This window comes from Pteropus medius, unplaced genomic scaffold (assembly GCF_902729225.1).
Source record: "Pteropus medius unplaced genomic scaffold, Ma_sr-lr_union100, whole genome shotgun sequence".
NCBI classification, from domain to species: Eukaryota; Metazoa; Chordata; class Mammalia; order Chiroptera; family Pteropodidae; genus Pteropus; species Pteropus medius.
Genome location: NW_024350924.1, coordinates 3708226 through 3725186, shown reverse-complemented (window position 1 = coordinate 3725186; position 16961 = coordinate 3708226). Strand labels below are relative to the sequence as shown.

Sequence of the window (16961 nt, the reverse complement as noted above, 5' to 3'; positions counted from 1 at the left end):
AGTAGAAAGGTCACAGGACACACAACGACAACGCAGCTGACCGAATTTTCTTATTTATTAAAGAACAAATAAATTTTGCTTAAAGTTTTAAAAATGACATTAAAACTTAGTTCATCTTTCCACTGAATAAAGTTGAGAAAAAGGCTGGCTTTCAGATCATATATTTATTTAAAAAAATAAAATGGATCAACAAAATTACCACATTATTCTGCATGCTAATAGGATTTCCCCAGCCCATGAGAGATACCATTTCTTGAGCAATAAAAAAAAAATGACTTCCTTAACAATGTAAAGATAAGAAACCTTTCGATTCAAATTCAAGGTCTTTGTCACTAGTTCCACCTCACAAACTAGTGGGATGTATCTGTGCCACAAGCTGAGCTCCTTAGTACAATGCTTGAGAAGACACGAAACAAGGATGTCACTAAAAGATGATGATTTGTTAAACTTATAAAGCAACCACCTTTTGGCCTGCAAATATTCATCATTAGAAATTTCCACCACTGGTGATCTGCTCCCCCCATGACAATTTTATTCAGAATCCAGGATAATTACAAACACATGGCATTTTTTCCTGCATGCTTTCTTGGGCCAAACCCTGTATGACAACGTACGATTTACAGAATGGGACCTGAAATTCCCATCCTCACACAGGATAGTTAAGGAGTGTTATCAATAACAAAGAATAAAAGTTATACGACATTGATTATTATAAATTATATTTGTTCTTGTCCACCCCATTCTCCTTAATATGTTCAGATTCTTTCCCACAGAAAACATGAGTTTCTTATAAAACACCGATTATTTTGTTAATGATGATTAGAATGAGCTATAGAGACCTTGATTCTGAAGACATGTATGTGCAGGTGAGACGCAATCTGATTGCAGACACTGACACAGTAGCGGATCAAATCAAAGAGAGAGAAGACCTGGAAGGAAAAACACTATTAGAGTCTCGGGACTGCTACGGTCATCCCTAACATCCCCGAAATGAAGACGAGTAGCTTCTGACTTTGTTCTCTTCAGATTCACTCTCGATTACATACAGTTTAAAAACTCAATATCCTCATTAATTTTTCCTTTATGTTAAAGATCAACACTCTTAGAGACACAGTGACTATTTTAGGCTTTGCGGACAATGCTGTCTTTGTCACAACCACTCAACTCTGCCACTGTAGCATGAAAGCAGCAATAGACAATATGTAAAAGAATGGCGATGGCTGTGTCCCAATAAAACTTTATTTACAAAAACAGGCCATTGGCCCACAGGGTATAGTTTGCAAACTCCTGCTTTATAGTTGGAAATATGGAATTTCTAAGCACTGATGCAGGCAGAATTTATAAATAATGATGCCAAAAAAAAAAAAAAAAAGGCTCAAAGATGAAGCCACAGGAACTCTCACAAAGTCCCATAAATATGGTTTTCTGATGTTCTAAATTGTTACAATTTTGTGATCTATCTCTCAGGACTGGCCCACTGATGCAAAGGAACTAGCAGCTTCTACCTCATAAAACAGCACAGTACTTACCAGGGCAATCCAAAGTACAATATATTCATCAATAAAGCTGTTAAAATATTGGTCCAGAAACAAAAGTGCTGGGCCTATGAATGCTGTGTCATGCAAATGCATTTCACTTTTAGTCATGTGTGCCACCTGTGAATAAAAGAGAATCAATTATGTATGTACACATTCCCATATTAGAGCAACTGAGAGTTACAGAGTAAATCAGTATTCTGCTCAGATATCAAATTTCAAGAATTTTTTTTAGCAATATCTGTTGAATTTCCAAAACCAAAAAACCAACAACATAAAGCATATGTGAGAACTACACACCAAAGAGACATACCATGTCACCTAAGTCCCACAAAAGATGCTTTTCAAAAGGAGCCTAATTTAAGTGTAGAGACTGAGATTTAAGAATGCAAATAAATGAAATAACCAAATTAAACTATGGATAGAAAGGAGAATTGTGGAGGTTCAAGGAGCATCTGGTAATCTCATATTGAAGCTTCACAGAAGAGCAAAAACAGCTCCCATACTGATGTCAAGAGATACTGATCGGAGGAGAGCAAACTCTAGTACTGCGTAGGAAACTATGGAATGAAAACTATGACCATAAAACCAAAATAAAATTAAAATTAAAATAACAAACGAACCCGAACTTTCGTGCTTACCACAAGCTTATTGGTGATTTTAGCAGATACAAAACCAAAAGTCAGTATATAAAGACATGGATGCTTTTCAAAAAGCTGGACTGCTGATTTCTTGTAGATCATCACAGCTAATGTAATCACTGATCCAATATGGAGAAAAGGAGAAAGGACACTTGTTCCCTGTACAGAGTAAGGAGAAATGAGGAATTAATAGTGCTCAATACCGATCAGATGCTACTTGAATCTGCCATAAGAAAGATCAACTCAACTTTTCAAAACCTCATGATGCCTGGCGGCCAGCAGTTTCTATAACGGACACCAGAACAGCAAGCGAAAAGCGGCAGCCTGGCCTGGTTCGGCACAAACTGAGAGCCCAGGACAAAGCAGGTCATACTTTTTAAAAAATATATGTATATAAAAGTTTGTGTCTGTCTATGTGTGTGCATCACAAAAATATGCATCTATAAGCATATAAATATGCACGTATAAATAAAACTGAAGTTTTGGATATTATTTTTTTAAGACAAAACAGAAACTCTAAGTTAACAAGTGATTTTAAACAATTCAAATGAAAAACAGAGTGACTACAAAACCAGGTCCTAGCATAAACAAATACTGGAAATACACTTACTGCTATTGTTGATCCATTTTTCCCAACACCACCGGTGAAGATCACACGGAAGTAATTCGTACAGGAAAATATGGTCCCTGCTACAGTACAAAGTGCAGGAAAAACTTTCACTTGAATATTCAGCATTGGAATCTTTAATAGGTAGAGAGAAAGAATGATTAAAATACATACAAATTAAAATAAGAATCCGGAACGAATATTTGATTCATCTTCTGATATGTTCTCTATTCCCTCTAGTTTAGTAACTACTTAAATTAATGGAAGTTTCTCTCTCCTTTCCTTTATAAGCAATATAACAAGTCACAAAGGATGAGGCTATATAAAAGTTGGTCTAATTTTTGATATCGATCCTTACAAAAAATAACTGATCCAACTTTATTTGTGTCATAAGCTAAGTAGGGTTCACCTAACACATCCCAGAGGTCTCCCAACAGTGAACCTGGCTGTCTTCTGGCGTTTTTATAAAAGAAGTGTAGTTTGTCTTTTCCTTTGTGCATTTTTTAACTCCACCTTTAAATCTGTAATTCATTACTAATTGTTATGGAGAGAAAGCATGGCGCATAAAAGACTAGAAATATTTGCAACTAGATTGAAAGAAATCTGTAAACTAGAGAATGGAAGACAGAATTTCTACTCAGGAGAGTTCCCAACTCCATATTGTTAGGATAGGGCAGCTGGTAAAAGCAGAGGACCCCTAAGGGAGCGCGCATATGCAGAGGAGGAAACAAGTCGAGCTCCACCAAGCTAGGTACAGTTCTACAATTGTGAAGCCAAAATTTTTAACATATGGATTTACTTTTCAGAAGAAGTAAATAACATATTTTTATAGTATACTGAAAATCTACCTAAAATAAGGAGGGCTGAGTGGATTGGAATCATATATTTCATCTCACAAGCACAAATCGATCATTTAAAATGAAAAATACTTGCATTGAAATTTTAAAATCCTTAAGATTCTCTCCCTTTTTACACCTCTCCTTTAGCTTTTCTGAAATCTCAAATTTTGTCCAATATGGACGGAAAAGAAAGCACCAGTAGAATGATACAGTCTAACAACAGAAACAAATGACTATAGGAATAAGATTCCAAAAGCCCACAAAGGTTTAACAGGCAATGAATTCTTACAATGAACACATTTTAATCAGGGTCGTTCATACTTTTTAGGGCTGCCATCTGCCTACACTTTAAAATCAAATAGGAAATGTGAATTTCCCTACTTTTTGTATATATAAAACTCCAGTAAAATCGGTAGAGACATAAATTTTAATGTTTAGATACTCTATTCAAAATTCTCAAGAACTCTGTTTATACAACTCTGATCTCTTGCAAAACTGCAGCTCTAAAAAAAATTGAAATCAACTGTTCAAATTCCAAGTTGCACTGTGGCAGTGTTTAATTTTCTAAAATGAATAGGTCAACTTAAAAATCAAGCCCAGAACTTTATGGAGCATCCTGATCTTACTTCCCTAATTGATCTCCAAACCCTACAGCCCAAATCAAAACTAGTTTTCAATAAAAGAGAAAATCAACACCATGGTTGCTTTGAACTCCAAGAGATTTTTCTGCTCTAGTTCTGAAAACTAGAACTATCACAATGTAAATCTGATGCACCTGGCTGGTTTCTTTTTCTCTCCAGAGACAAAGAACCAGTCTAGCAAAGAGGGAAATACTACACTCCCTCAGATTTCAAAAGAAGCAAAGCATTAATCCATTGCACGCCTGTATTCAAGCCAGGGTACTGAATGAGCACCAACTCTGGTGTAGCAGTAATCTGTGCCAGTTGAACTAAATGGCATCACAACTGTATTTAAAATCTGGAAAATGCTACAGGAGCATGGGAATTGTGGCCCTTTAAAGAGAGAATAAACAGAAACATTAGAAAAGCCAGGCTTAGTAAATGGCTTGGAACACAAAAGGAAGCAAGCAAGCAAGTACAGACTCAGAAGCAAGGTATCATAAACATTCTTAGGACCCTCTTCACTTCTGTCATATATAATAGCTATATACACCAAAACATAAGCTCCTGACTGCAGGACTTTGTTTTAATTGATTTTTATATTCACTCTAAAACTGCATATTGTAGGTGCTCAATATACACTTGTCAAATGAAGATCTCCTTCTTGCTCTCCATGTAGAATTACTATTTTGAGAGAGTACAGAGCTACACCTTGCCCCCACATTAAGAAGGAAAAAGGTAGTTAGCTACCAGAAAATCTGAGGCAAAATGAAGGGAAATCTGGGGTCAGAGGAATCCCAAGCCTCACCAAGTGATCCCTTAAAAATCAGCACCAAATGACTGACTTACAAAAAGCACTTAAAAGTGTTGCCATTTTCACCTCACACCCAAGATTAAGGGAGGTGAGCACTGTCTGTCTTTCCCAATCTTTCTCTTTCTGTCCTCCTGGAACTTGTCCAAGGTGGCCAAAGTGGCCAGAAAGCTGTACGAAAACATCTTTGTCTCAGGCCTACCCAGAACTCCCTTGGGTCATAGTGTCTACCCTACAGCCAAGGGAAACCTTCAGGATTCATGCCATGAAAATTATATAACTCAATAATATCGATCTAATGGAATGCATTTTTAAAAAGGTTAGAAATGAAAAAATATCTTAAATCCCCCAATTTACTATATTATAATGCGCCAATGCTTTAATAGTTTGGGTTAATGCAGAATATAAGTTACTAAACTGCTGGGCATAATGAAATGTTTTTATAGGCTTTACAATTTTTAGCAGAAATAGAAACTATCATTTTGAGATTAGATACTTTCTTCCAAAGGATGTGGGAATATGCCTATTTATAAATACTTTTAACATAAGTGATTTCCAGCAAAGTAGGATTTAACAATAATTAGTGTCCACCAAAATGTTTAAGAAAAATCGCCTTGTCTGAATTATTTAAGTGTAAGGGTACTTCTTAAGTCTTTTAGTTTAAGAATGAAATACAAATAAATTACATTACTTAGGAGGTCTTCAGTTCTACCTAATGAATAAAGTGTCCCACGGTTTAATACACATTTAATGAACTACACATTTACAAGAATCGAATGTCTAAAAATAAACAAATGAACAAAATCATCAGCTGTCAGTGAAAAGTAACCATGAGGAGATTATCTGTGGGTCCCCTTCAAAGTAATGATAGTTTTTTTTTTTTTTTTTTTAAAAAGAGTGATATGATAGAAGATAGTCCTAAGACATTCCAAAAGGATATATTCTTTTGGGGGAAACGATACACAAAAAATATAGTTTTGTTTCTTGCAACATGTAAACCATGTACTGACTTTTGCATATGAAAATCATTTCTTTCATTAAAAAAAAAAATCCAGCCAAATCAACAAAAACTACCTATCAATCACCTTTGGTAAAAACCCATTTCTTGGAAACAAACAAACAAAAAGAGCAGCAAGAAATGAGTAATCTACATACAGTGGACCTAAGTCACTTACTTTTGCAGGACAGCTGATCTTGTAGAATCAACTTTACGAAGACATTTGCACTACTTTTGTTTTTATCATAAATTCGCTTTCTAAATATCAGTTAAAGCTTTTTAATGAATATTTGGAAAGCAATTTCCATTTTATGCCCTCGAACTCAAAAGAGATGAACAATTCATATCTGGGCCCTAAATAAATAACCTTCTCTTCATTTTGGCACACAAGTGGGATCACAACATGTAGTAATCCTTCCTAAACCAATATAATATAATTCAGAACAGCATATTTGGCAATAAGTCCATAAGGCCAAGTTAAAAAAAAAAAAGAAAAGAAATGTAGTGGCTTGAGGTCAATTATGTGAATTTGTACTGGGAATTGCTCAAAGAACACAGAATATTTCTCTCAGCCTCCAAATAGCCCCAGTGATGTCGAGTCCTTCCCTTCTAATGCTGGTACCAGTAGGACCAGTGATGCTCTTAAAACAAGGGCCTGGGAGCCTGTTTCCCTACTGCAACCTGACCTCACTGATCCTGGAACTGGACTGCTGGTTCTGGGAACTCCATTCCAGTCCTGGATCTGAGAGTTCCTCAGATTACTTTTTAAAATATATAATAAAAAAAGATGATTGTTATCTTTATTATCAATGAAGATAGGACAAAATATTTGATCTTTTTAAAAGAAAAAAGTCACATCTGTCATATACATGTACAGATCATGTGAATAAATCTTAATTTAAAAAGGCAACAAGCATACTTGAAGCAAATTACTGCCAGGCAATACCTAAAAAATAAGGATATGTGTATAGCCGATGTGTGTACATAACTTCATTTACAACAATGCTTTATGTATTTCTCTACTGATAAGAATAATTAGGTGTATATACCTGATGCTGATTTGTTCTTGGATGATCAAGCCAGAAATCCCATTTTCTTTTTGTTACTGAAACTATGGTAATTTATATATGTTTAAGATATTCAAAATAATCTTGGAGGGGGTAGATTTTGGCATAAAACACAAATCCTCTGAAAATAATCAATCTAGTCAAGAGATATAAAAAATTTAAGTGGAGTTAGGCTTCAGACTTTGTGATCTCGTTTTAGGGAAAGGAAAACTTCCTCTATGGCTAAATTGTTTAAAAATGTAGTATATTTAACCTGGTGGAGAGCAAAAATAATAAAATTCTCTAGTGATATCTATAAATCTCAGATTTCACTACAGACCCTATTGGCTTTTGAGACTAATGTGTAAAAAAGATGTGAACCTGAATATTATGTACATGACTGAATAGTTTCATATTTTTCCTGGTTGACAACGGATTATTTTTATTCCTTCATCTCCTTCCTTACAACCTTATCCTCCTAACAAAAGGCATTAAACAATTACCGGTACTAAATACTCAGGAAAGTATATTAACTACACTTCGCATATCTAATTTACCATCACTAAGTGACTTGGGTAAGGGAAAACTCTTGCTCAGTACATTTCCTCTATACCTGAAAATTAATCTGATTTATAAGAATTCTTTTCATTTAGGAGTAGTAAATCTTTTTGGTTAAGATCACACCAAACAGATTACAAATCCTCTATTCTGAATGGGTGGTGGCAGCAGCGAGCAGCAGCTACCTGGACCAGGGAGTACAGACTACTCTGACTCCAACCTGCAAGGAGTCATTCCACCTGCAAGAACAGCTACTTTTATTAAGGGCTTACCATTTGATAGGCACTGTTTGAAGTGCTTTAGACGTATTTACTCATTTAATTCACAAAATAACCTGATGTGACAGGTGCTAATATTGTCCTCATTCTACAGAGGAGGAAACTAACCCACAGAGAGTTAAATAGCAGATTAAGTTCACACAGTAGGCAGTGGAGCCTGGAGAAACTCGGGCAGTCTGGTTCCAGAACCTATGTTCTTGGCATCCATATTGTACATATTATATTCTGTCTTTCAGAAGTCTGTGGGAAATAATTGTGATTGTAGGGGTGACTATGTTTCGGGTCAGGTTGAATCGTGTCTTAGCTTGTTAAAACAATCCCTATGGCACTGATTTTAATAAGTATTTGTTCTGTTTTGGGGCCAGAGTGAATGTGCTACCCCAAATTTGTTATTCAGCTTTAAGCACATGACAGAAAAACTAGTAGACTCAGAGAGTTCAGAAAGACAATAAAAGGTCTGGTTTAATCTTGTCATTGGTTAACTTGGTCCACTACCTGCTGTTTCCTCAGATGTAAAACAGGATGACAATAATTCAGACGGCCTTCAAAAATGGTCCTTAATGCACCTAATATACCCTGTAACTCAAGTAGTAAAATTCACCATGCCCTAAGAGAAGTCTGTGTCCTATCACTGCTGTGACTCTTGATTTTCAAAGGATATTTTTACATGTTACCCTTTAACTGGATTATCCTATATTAGAAACACAAGCAAATGACAACATGCATTACATGGGATACACAATATGAATAGAATTACCATAGATTGCCAAAAAGGTGGTCCTCCAATCACTGCCAGTAAATGCATGATTATTATGAAGATTTGCACTTCAGTCACATCAATTCTGATTAGGTAAAAAAAAAGCCAAAAAAGCAGAATTACTCAAAACAATTTCAAGTTAATTAATTGCAAGCTTAGCAGCATTCCTCTATCATGCACAATAGAAAAAAAATCTCAAATATTGAGGAAAAGGGAAAAGGAGGTGTCAAAAATTTGTTATGAGCAAAATCAAATAACATCCAGAGACTTTTAATTTAGTTTGATGAATTTCACAGAGCAATAAAAACCCCTCCTTTCCAAAGGAAATTTCTGACGCACTGAAGTTGGGCTGAAACTATAACTTAACCTTTCCCACCAAAAAAAAAAAAGAAAAAAAGAAAAAGAAAAAAGAAAAGAAGTGTGTGTGTATTAAATATTTTGAGTGTCAAACAGAAGATTGCACGGTACCACTATGTAATATGAGATCTTGAAATAAGTGTTTTGTAGCATCAAATGGAAGAAATGGTGTGCTTTTACTAACGTAACATAAATCACTGAGACCTTGCAAAACTTACTGCCCTTTAGATATATTCATTTAATGCTTTCTATGGTATGGGTACGAAAAAAGTTTTACCCAATTCTCAATCAGATTCTTATGTTTATTAGGATAACTACCCTAAGATTTCTGAAAAGAAGATAGTGAAAGTAGTCAAGAATTAGCTTGGAGGTTGCTGAAAATGACCTTACAGTTGAGAAGAGACAAACCTGGTACAAAAACAGGGCAGTAGAAATTAGAAAGTCTGAAGAAAAGAATATGGGCAAAAAGATTGAAAAACAAAGCCATAAACTGGTGTTTCTTTCCTTCTGCAGACTAGTGCTTCATAAAATCTTGAGATTATTATTCTCAGATTATTGGATCCAAAAACATCACTCATTGAGGGAGTGGTTATAAAAATTATGGTAGTTCCACGCCATGGAAAATTTGGTAGCTTTTAAAAAAAGGGTGGGGCAGCTCCTTACATAGTGATATGGAAAAATATCAGATATATTAGGTTAAAAAAAAAAAGTTCAAGAATGTGTATATGCTACTTTTTGTAAAAAAATGAAAAATAATATTCTATTTTTATTTTTTGCCATTACATAACAAATTTCCGGAAGGATGCACTACACACTAAGAACAGTGTTACCCACTGGAGGACAATGTGGGAACTGGGCAGCTGGGAGATGAGGATGGGAAGGAGACTGTTAACTGCATAACTTTTTTTTATTAGTTTTTAAAGTGAATAATTTATCTATTAAGAAAGTAAATTTTTAAAAAATCAGTTTAAGTAAATATCATCAAGAGGGTCACTTCCCAGAGCAGAATGGAGGCCCCATTTCTAAAACTGATACTGAAAACAGTCTCTAAAGTGAACTTAAGATACTGAGCTCTCACGCCCACAACTAGGTTGAAACCAGTTTCCCGCAACTAAAAAAACTGATCTTTGTTTGCTCAAGAATGTTTTTTTAAACAGAAGCTTATCAAGCTGCAAACATAGAGTGATGTAGTTATCTTGAAATACACATTTATTGGAAAAAAAATGGACTGAATTAGGCTAAAAAGAATCTGTAGAGCTGACCTGGTGAGTGGTGTTGCCAATAAGGGAAATTAGACTCAGTAGCAGACTCAGGAGACTAAGCAGGTGTCAAAGATGATCGACTCTGTCCTGGGTGGAGGAGGGCAGACATCTTACAACATTTTGCTGGATATGTGAAGTAGCCTTTTGGGAGGGGAAGGGCCAGAAGTATAGAATTACAAAATAAAAATGATGGGAACCTTATGCAATTAATCTTTGTACCTTGGATAAATGTAAAAGAGAATAGGAAACATGAAAGATCTTTATAAAGCCCCACACTGGGAGAGCTAACAAATGCGTTTAGTTTGAATTCCAACAAGACTCAGTATTAACTGAGGGATGTAAAGGAATTTAACTGACATCCCGTGAGAGTCGGTAAGCATGTTAATCATCTTTTCCCAGGCTTTTTAAAGCGTCTTTCCCCTCTAATATCCAAAATAAGACAATTTAATCTATTTTTCTTCGAGATGTGACATATGCATTTCAAAGATATACTTGTAGTTAATTTTTAAACATAAATTTTTTTTTGTTAAACTATACATAATAAATAGTGTTGTAATTTGGGTTGACTATTAGCTTGGTTAACACAATATATACTAGGGCTAAATTCACAACGTCAAAGAAACCCTGATTTGTATAATTTGACTTGTGAGCTATTTTTTAAAATGAAACATTTTGTTTAAAAAGTCATTGAAGGTGCCTGGAATCCTATTCGATTAGATCGCTATTAACTACAGATCTGCAATTACAGATTTGCAATTATTTATAAATGGATCTGAAAGACTAGGGAATTTATGCATAACCGGAATATGGCATTCATTGTATATTTTACCAGAAATACCATGGGTAGGGTGAAGACTGGTAGAATGAATACAGATTAGCCTAGGCATTTAATATACTGCCTTGCAATATTTTACTTCCTATCCTTGATAAGGGGCAAACTGGGCACGTAAGCTTCATGTTAAATAACATAACACTACAGCTGGTGACAACTGAGTTTTTTAATTCAAATGTTATATACAGAGAAAATCGAAGCATCTCTTTTTGAGATAAGCTTAGTTATTTAAAACAGTATTATCTACCATGTGAATGACTATACGAATCTTCAGATTATCTGAGAAGACTTAAAAAAAAAACCAAAAACGAACAAAAACAAACAAAAAACCCCAACCCATCTAGTGAGTTTGAGTAAAAAGAGAAAAACACCCAATATCTAGAATAGAGCGAGTCCCCAAGCTGAACTAAAATTTAGGTCTCAAATTTGAGGGGCGGCCTTTCCCTATCATCTTTGGAAACAGAAGAATTAGAAGAGAGTCCTCTCATCTCATTTAGTAATAATGCTGGAGTTAAGAGAAGGGATCGCAGACATATTCTTCCTCTCAAACTAGCATAGTCAATTCTGGAAGATATCTGGAAGCTACTGGGAGTTACTAACACGAGTCTTAACATTAATATAAGAACAGTGATAAGGAATGCCATTTATATGCCAGGCATTGTGGTTAGCATGTTACATTTTTGACTCTTCAATCTTCACGACCATCACAGGTGGTAGGACCTATTATCACAATTTTACAGATGAGGAAATGTATTCAGATAGGTTAAGTAACTTTTCCAAGGGCCCGTTACAGAGACAATAAATGGCAGAGCCTTGAAAGAAACTGGGAGTGTTGTTCCTACACAGGGCTGACGACACTCTTCTAATTTTTAGTCTACTAATCAACAGGGACAATCATCCGTCATATGTTTTTAACTTGCTATCACTAAGATTTCTATATGTTTCAGGATAATGTTTCTGTGCTTTAACAGACTATTCCCTAATGGTAGAGTACAATAGGCAGTAGCTGACATCAGAAGCTTGGATGCTAAAAAACTAAATTAATTTGGAGACAAATTAGAAATACCACTCTTTCTGAAGCTTAATGTTTTCCCTGAACTTTGTTAAAAGCAAAAAGTACATCTGGCAATTTCATTTCAATGACCAAATCGGTTAAAGCAACAAATATTAAAAGCACAAGAAAAATCTCTGCAAGTTAGCAGCAATTGGTAAAAAACAGTAGATCTGAAGAAAAAACATTTTTCATGATGTTAAAGTTCAAATGCATTAGTCTCCAGAAACCCTTTAATAGAAAGGGCTCTATAAATACATGGTACTTGTTATCATAGACAAGTATGCAATACATACAATCAATAGTCTCTTAATTTCAGTAAGAATATTGGTAAAAATGATCCTTGGTGAGTATATTAATAAACAAGCTATTAAAAATTATAAATTTATATTAAAAATTATAAATTTAGTCAAGTGTCATGAGCATAAAGCTTCAGTTCTTTAGAGAAAGTACCAGAAGACAGGTTAAGAGAAAAGGAATGCTAAAGAATGACACATCTTAAACTATGCACAGTTTTGACCGTAGGAGGGAATCCCACAATTATGTAAGTACAGTGTGAATTCAATTGAAAATGGCTTGTTTGCTCCTGAAATTAACTTCTCAGTATTCTTCACATTTCAAGTTCATGAGGACAAAAAGATGCAGAATATCCCCATTATTAATTTGTCCCCAAAATCATCATCACTGCTATTGAATAACTGGATTTACAACGCTGCAAGATATCTTTCAGAAACAGCTCTGCTACCAGAGATTCACTATTTCTATCATATTATCAAAGCATTTGGGGGCAATGGGACTCAGTGTAGGAAATCTAAAGTAGCCTTGCATTGCTAGAATAATCTGTCAGCTGTCCATATGAATAGCTCCCCAACACTCCCTGAACTGCAAAATAAACAGAATCTAAGCTCTATTTTTCTTGTAAATAAACCTTTTCATACTAAATTGTGAAGGATTCTGGGCTATTCTACCAGGAAATCATTTCCTAATAAATCTGGATATTTTATAAGTCATAAGTTCAAAATTACACTTCTAGTATGAGAAATAAAAGATGCATTACTTACTCTTAGCATTAATTGAGGAAATATGTATTTACTAAAAACAAAAAACCTGAAAAAGGAGGGTATTCAAAGGATGACTATAGTTAACGTTAAAGCTAGGGATACTTATAAAAGTGCAGATAAGAGAGGAAAACAGTAAACATAACAAATAAAAGTGAAAATAGCTTCTAGCATTAATTTTTTAAAAAACCAAGATCACTGAAAATAGAAGCAAAAGAACTAGTACTACATTGCTTAAAGGTTATGCTAAAGAAGTTAAGAGAATAAACAGAATCTTTTCTACATTACTATAAAAAGTCCCCTCAATTGATCTAAGGAAAACTCTGATTGCTTTATTGTTTTCAAAATATAAATACCAAAAAAATTCTATTTAATGGTGGAAAGGTATTTGTTTTAAAAATATTACATAGAACAAAAATGATGTTAAGTATAGTAGGTAAGTGAGATAATTGTTTTTAGCATCAAATCACCAGAAATATTATTTTTCAAAAATTTTTGTTTAATAGGGTGGATTTTTATTGCCCTATTATATATTAAAATTATACTTCTAATAATCTGTTTGTCTGTGAAATACCACCAGGAAGACTTTATTTTGTTGTTTTTAATTACTCTGTGCATGACAAAGGTGCTGTCTGAGTTTCACGCCATTGTTCAATGGACAGCATGAATACTCTAACGGTTACCGTGAAGTTCCAGAACCAAGGTCCCAGGGTTCCTGTGAGAAGCTGGCTTATTATAATTATGATCTGGGACTCTGTAACATCGAATCTATGCATAAGGAAACAAACATTTCAAAATAACTTTACTCAGAGCTTTTGCTAAAGAGCCCTATTAATACAGGTGACAAAAATAAATTTAAAAGGTAGCATTCTCCTTATAAAGACGTCCAAAGAGTCAATGATATAATTTATACAATACGATTACTATCCTATGCATACATAGGATACACAGGTTTATTTCTTACCCAAATCAAAATAGTACAAGAGCTTAAAAACTATAACATGCTGAATAAATGACTAAATCGGCAGCTGGAAACACTAGAACTGAAAACACATTCAACTCTCAGTACCTCGGAACAGTGATTACTACTTGCCAAATGATCACACTGTCTGTGTCACAGGTCCGTTCAGTGCCAGAACCTACCCAGACTTCCCTGCAGACAGAAATGCTTCCCAGAAGCCCCGATGCACAGTCACCTATGTGTCTGAAAAACTATTACTATCCCGCACTCTTTCACTGCCCCACACCTCATCAGGCTCCCACCTCTGCTATCTCAGTAAAATTAGCACTTGCATGTGGAAAGGAAAAGTGTGACTTTTTTGGATATGGTTAGAGCAAGATTCTAATTGGCCATTTCATTGTCCTGTTTCCTGATAATCTCCAGTCCAAAATCTTAACCTTTTTCCTCTTCCTCTTCCCTTAATTCCACACCAGCATCATAACTCTACTGGAGTTGTTTATCAGTGGCAAAAATAAGTAAAATATCCAATTCAGTTGCTAAAAAAAAGCTTTAGAACACAGATGGTAACAAAAATAGTGGTTCAGAACAGGTTTCAATAAAACTGGCATAATCAAAATTAAGTACTGAGGAATCCTAATGATACAGAAAGAGGTCCACGATTTTACCTGACGATCTCAGAGTCCAACTTGCAATCCAGGTTTTACAATAATACAAACAGTTGTTTTGGGATATTATAAAAATTTGATAAAAATTAAAATGGACAGAATCCAAATGAATGAATCATTGCTGAGAAAAAAAAAAACACAGGAAAATAGAAACTTAAAGGAAAACCTCTGGTGTTTAATAAAACCTTAAACATCTATAGATACACAGATCCTATAAAGGCATTCAACAGGAAGTTTCCTAATTCTTAATCCACAGAAAGTGGATTATACATTAATGGACAACAGTTTTTAACTACTAGGATTGGATATTTATTCTTTAAAGGTTACTTAGATAAGAAGGTGAACTGGATTTGTCAAACTACCAGTTAAACGGTCTATTAACTTTTTTCATGTGATTATATAAAAAAAGTCAGAAGTTATGTGTGATGGCATGGTTTTTAACTAATATAAATGTGAAACCTTAGAAGCATGAATTGAAAAATGTAACAAAGTGAAGATCATACTCTGTCTGCCATAATTATAAATAATAAGTACATTAGAAGCAACATCTGTAAAATTAACAGACTCACAGAAAGAACCTTAGATATCATCTAATCCAAGACTCGGGTCTATGAAAGTTATGGGCCTTGCCAGAGCTGACACATAGAAAACATAATTTGAAGATAACACTTGGGGCAAGATATACTGCCCTAAGTTCAATTTACTATAATTTCTTTCTTATTTTTCTCTTGAAAAGATAAAGAGATTTTTTTCCTGAAATGATAATTTAAGAGCTCTACCTTTCATGGTGTGAAGGATTTTTTTTAAAGGCCCATGTTTTACATAAACCTAGCTTATTAAAGATTATTTAGGGTTCCTAAGCATTTATTACAGTGATTCTATACAGACATCTAGAAGTTATAAATTTAAAAATACCTAGATATGAAAGGTTTAGGTCTTCAAAGAGGAAATGTGAACTCTTCCATTTAATATAATCCATAAACATTTAAAAAAATATTTTACAAGTGTTTACAGATGAGCTTCAATTCATAAATCTAATCTTCTTCCTCTGACCCAATCCTTCTCTGAAGTTCTAGCCTCTAAGCCCATTTCCTCCCCAGTCTTTCACATCCAGGCTAATAAAAATCCTGAAGGCCTAAGCTGAGCATAGAAGGGTCCCAAAGAGCAGTACTCATCACCACTGGATCTCTACTTGCTTACTCCAGAAGCACTACAGGGGCATGGGTCTGCCTAGATGTGACAGGTACTAACATTCTCTGCGTAAGGCAGCTTTTAGCTGTGATCAGGGCAAAGTGCTGGAAGATAAGGCTCATAATTTCAGGGATGATGTATCCAAATCATATGGGCTTTCTCACAACACCTGACTTTGAGGGGAAATTACTTAGTTATGCATTAAATTACTGTGCCTATTTTTGTTTAAGATAATAAGAGCAAATATAACAGCAACTAAAAATACTGGCATTAGGAGACTAAGAAATACAAACAAAAACTTCTCATTTGGCAAACATACTATTTTATAAGGTTATTAAATACATAACTTGAATTTATTACATATAAAAAATAAATTCTTGTGATTTTTCTCACTCGTGTGTAAACATTAAAATAAAACAATTAAAATAAAAATGTTTTAAAATAAAATCTCTAAGGTGCATAAGGCTGCTTTCACTTTCTGATTAACAGTAATTTTTAAAAATTTCTCTACTCAAGTTACAACTGAGAGTTGACCTTGTTCTTTCCTAATTAAACAAAATAAAATTTGGGCTTTCTCCTCCATGCATACAAACTTTACTTCCATATTTAACCTATTAAACATGTGCCTATTCTCTCTTCTCTCGAAAAACATGTAAAATACAAAATGGCATTTTTAAGACTTCTTTAGCAGGATCTATATTATTCTATATGCCTCCATTACATGGGTATTTTGATATCTCCTTAAATGTAAAGCACCTGAAACATATTTCTGATTGTCGTAGCTGCCTTTTAATTTAAAAAATACTGTGTTGCTTTAGTGTGAATGCAGAATTTCAGAAAATTGTATACAATTTTCCCAAGTCAAAATCAATTCCTTATGATACTAATATTTAAT

The 16961-nt window shown here is 34.4% G+C and overlaps 1 protein-coding gene across 2 annotated transcripts in view; it reads right to left on the bottom strand.

Moving 5' to 3' along the window:
• Nucleotides 1-37: 37 nt before the first annotated feature.
• The window catches only part of CEPT1 (choline/ethanolamine phosphotransferase 1), a 32138-nt gene continuing 15214 nt past the window's right edge, over nt 38-16961 (bottom strand). The window contains exons 5-9 of one of the 2 annotated variants that reach the window (XM_039841179.1): nt 8690-8774; nt 2787-2918; nt 2177-2335; nt 1530-1655; nt 38-929 (exon numbers count right to left, since the gene is read on the bottom strand). In XM_039841179.1, coding sequence (XP_039697113.1) covers nt 810-929; nt 1530-1655; nt 2177-2335; nt 2787-2918; nt 8690-8774 — 622 coding nt within the window. In that variant the 3' untranslated portion in view covers nt 38-809. Of the gene's footprint in view, nt 930-1529; nt 1656-2176; nt 2336-2786; nt 2919-8689; nt 8775-13932; nt 14018-16961 lie in introns of both variants that reach the window. The other variant, XM_039841180.1, reaches the window with a different exon arrangement.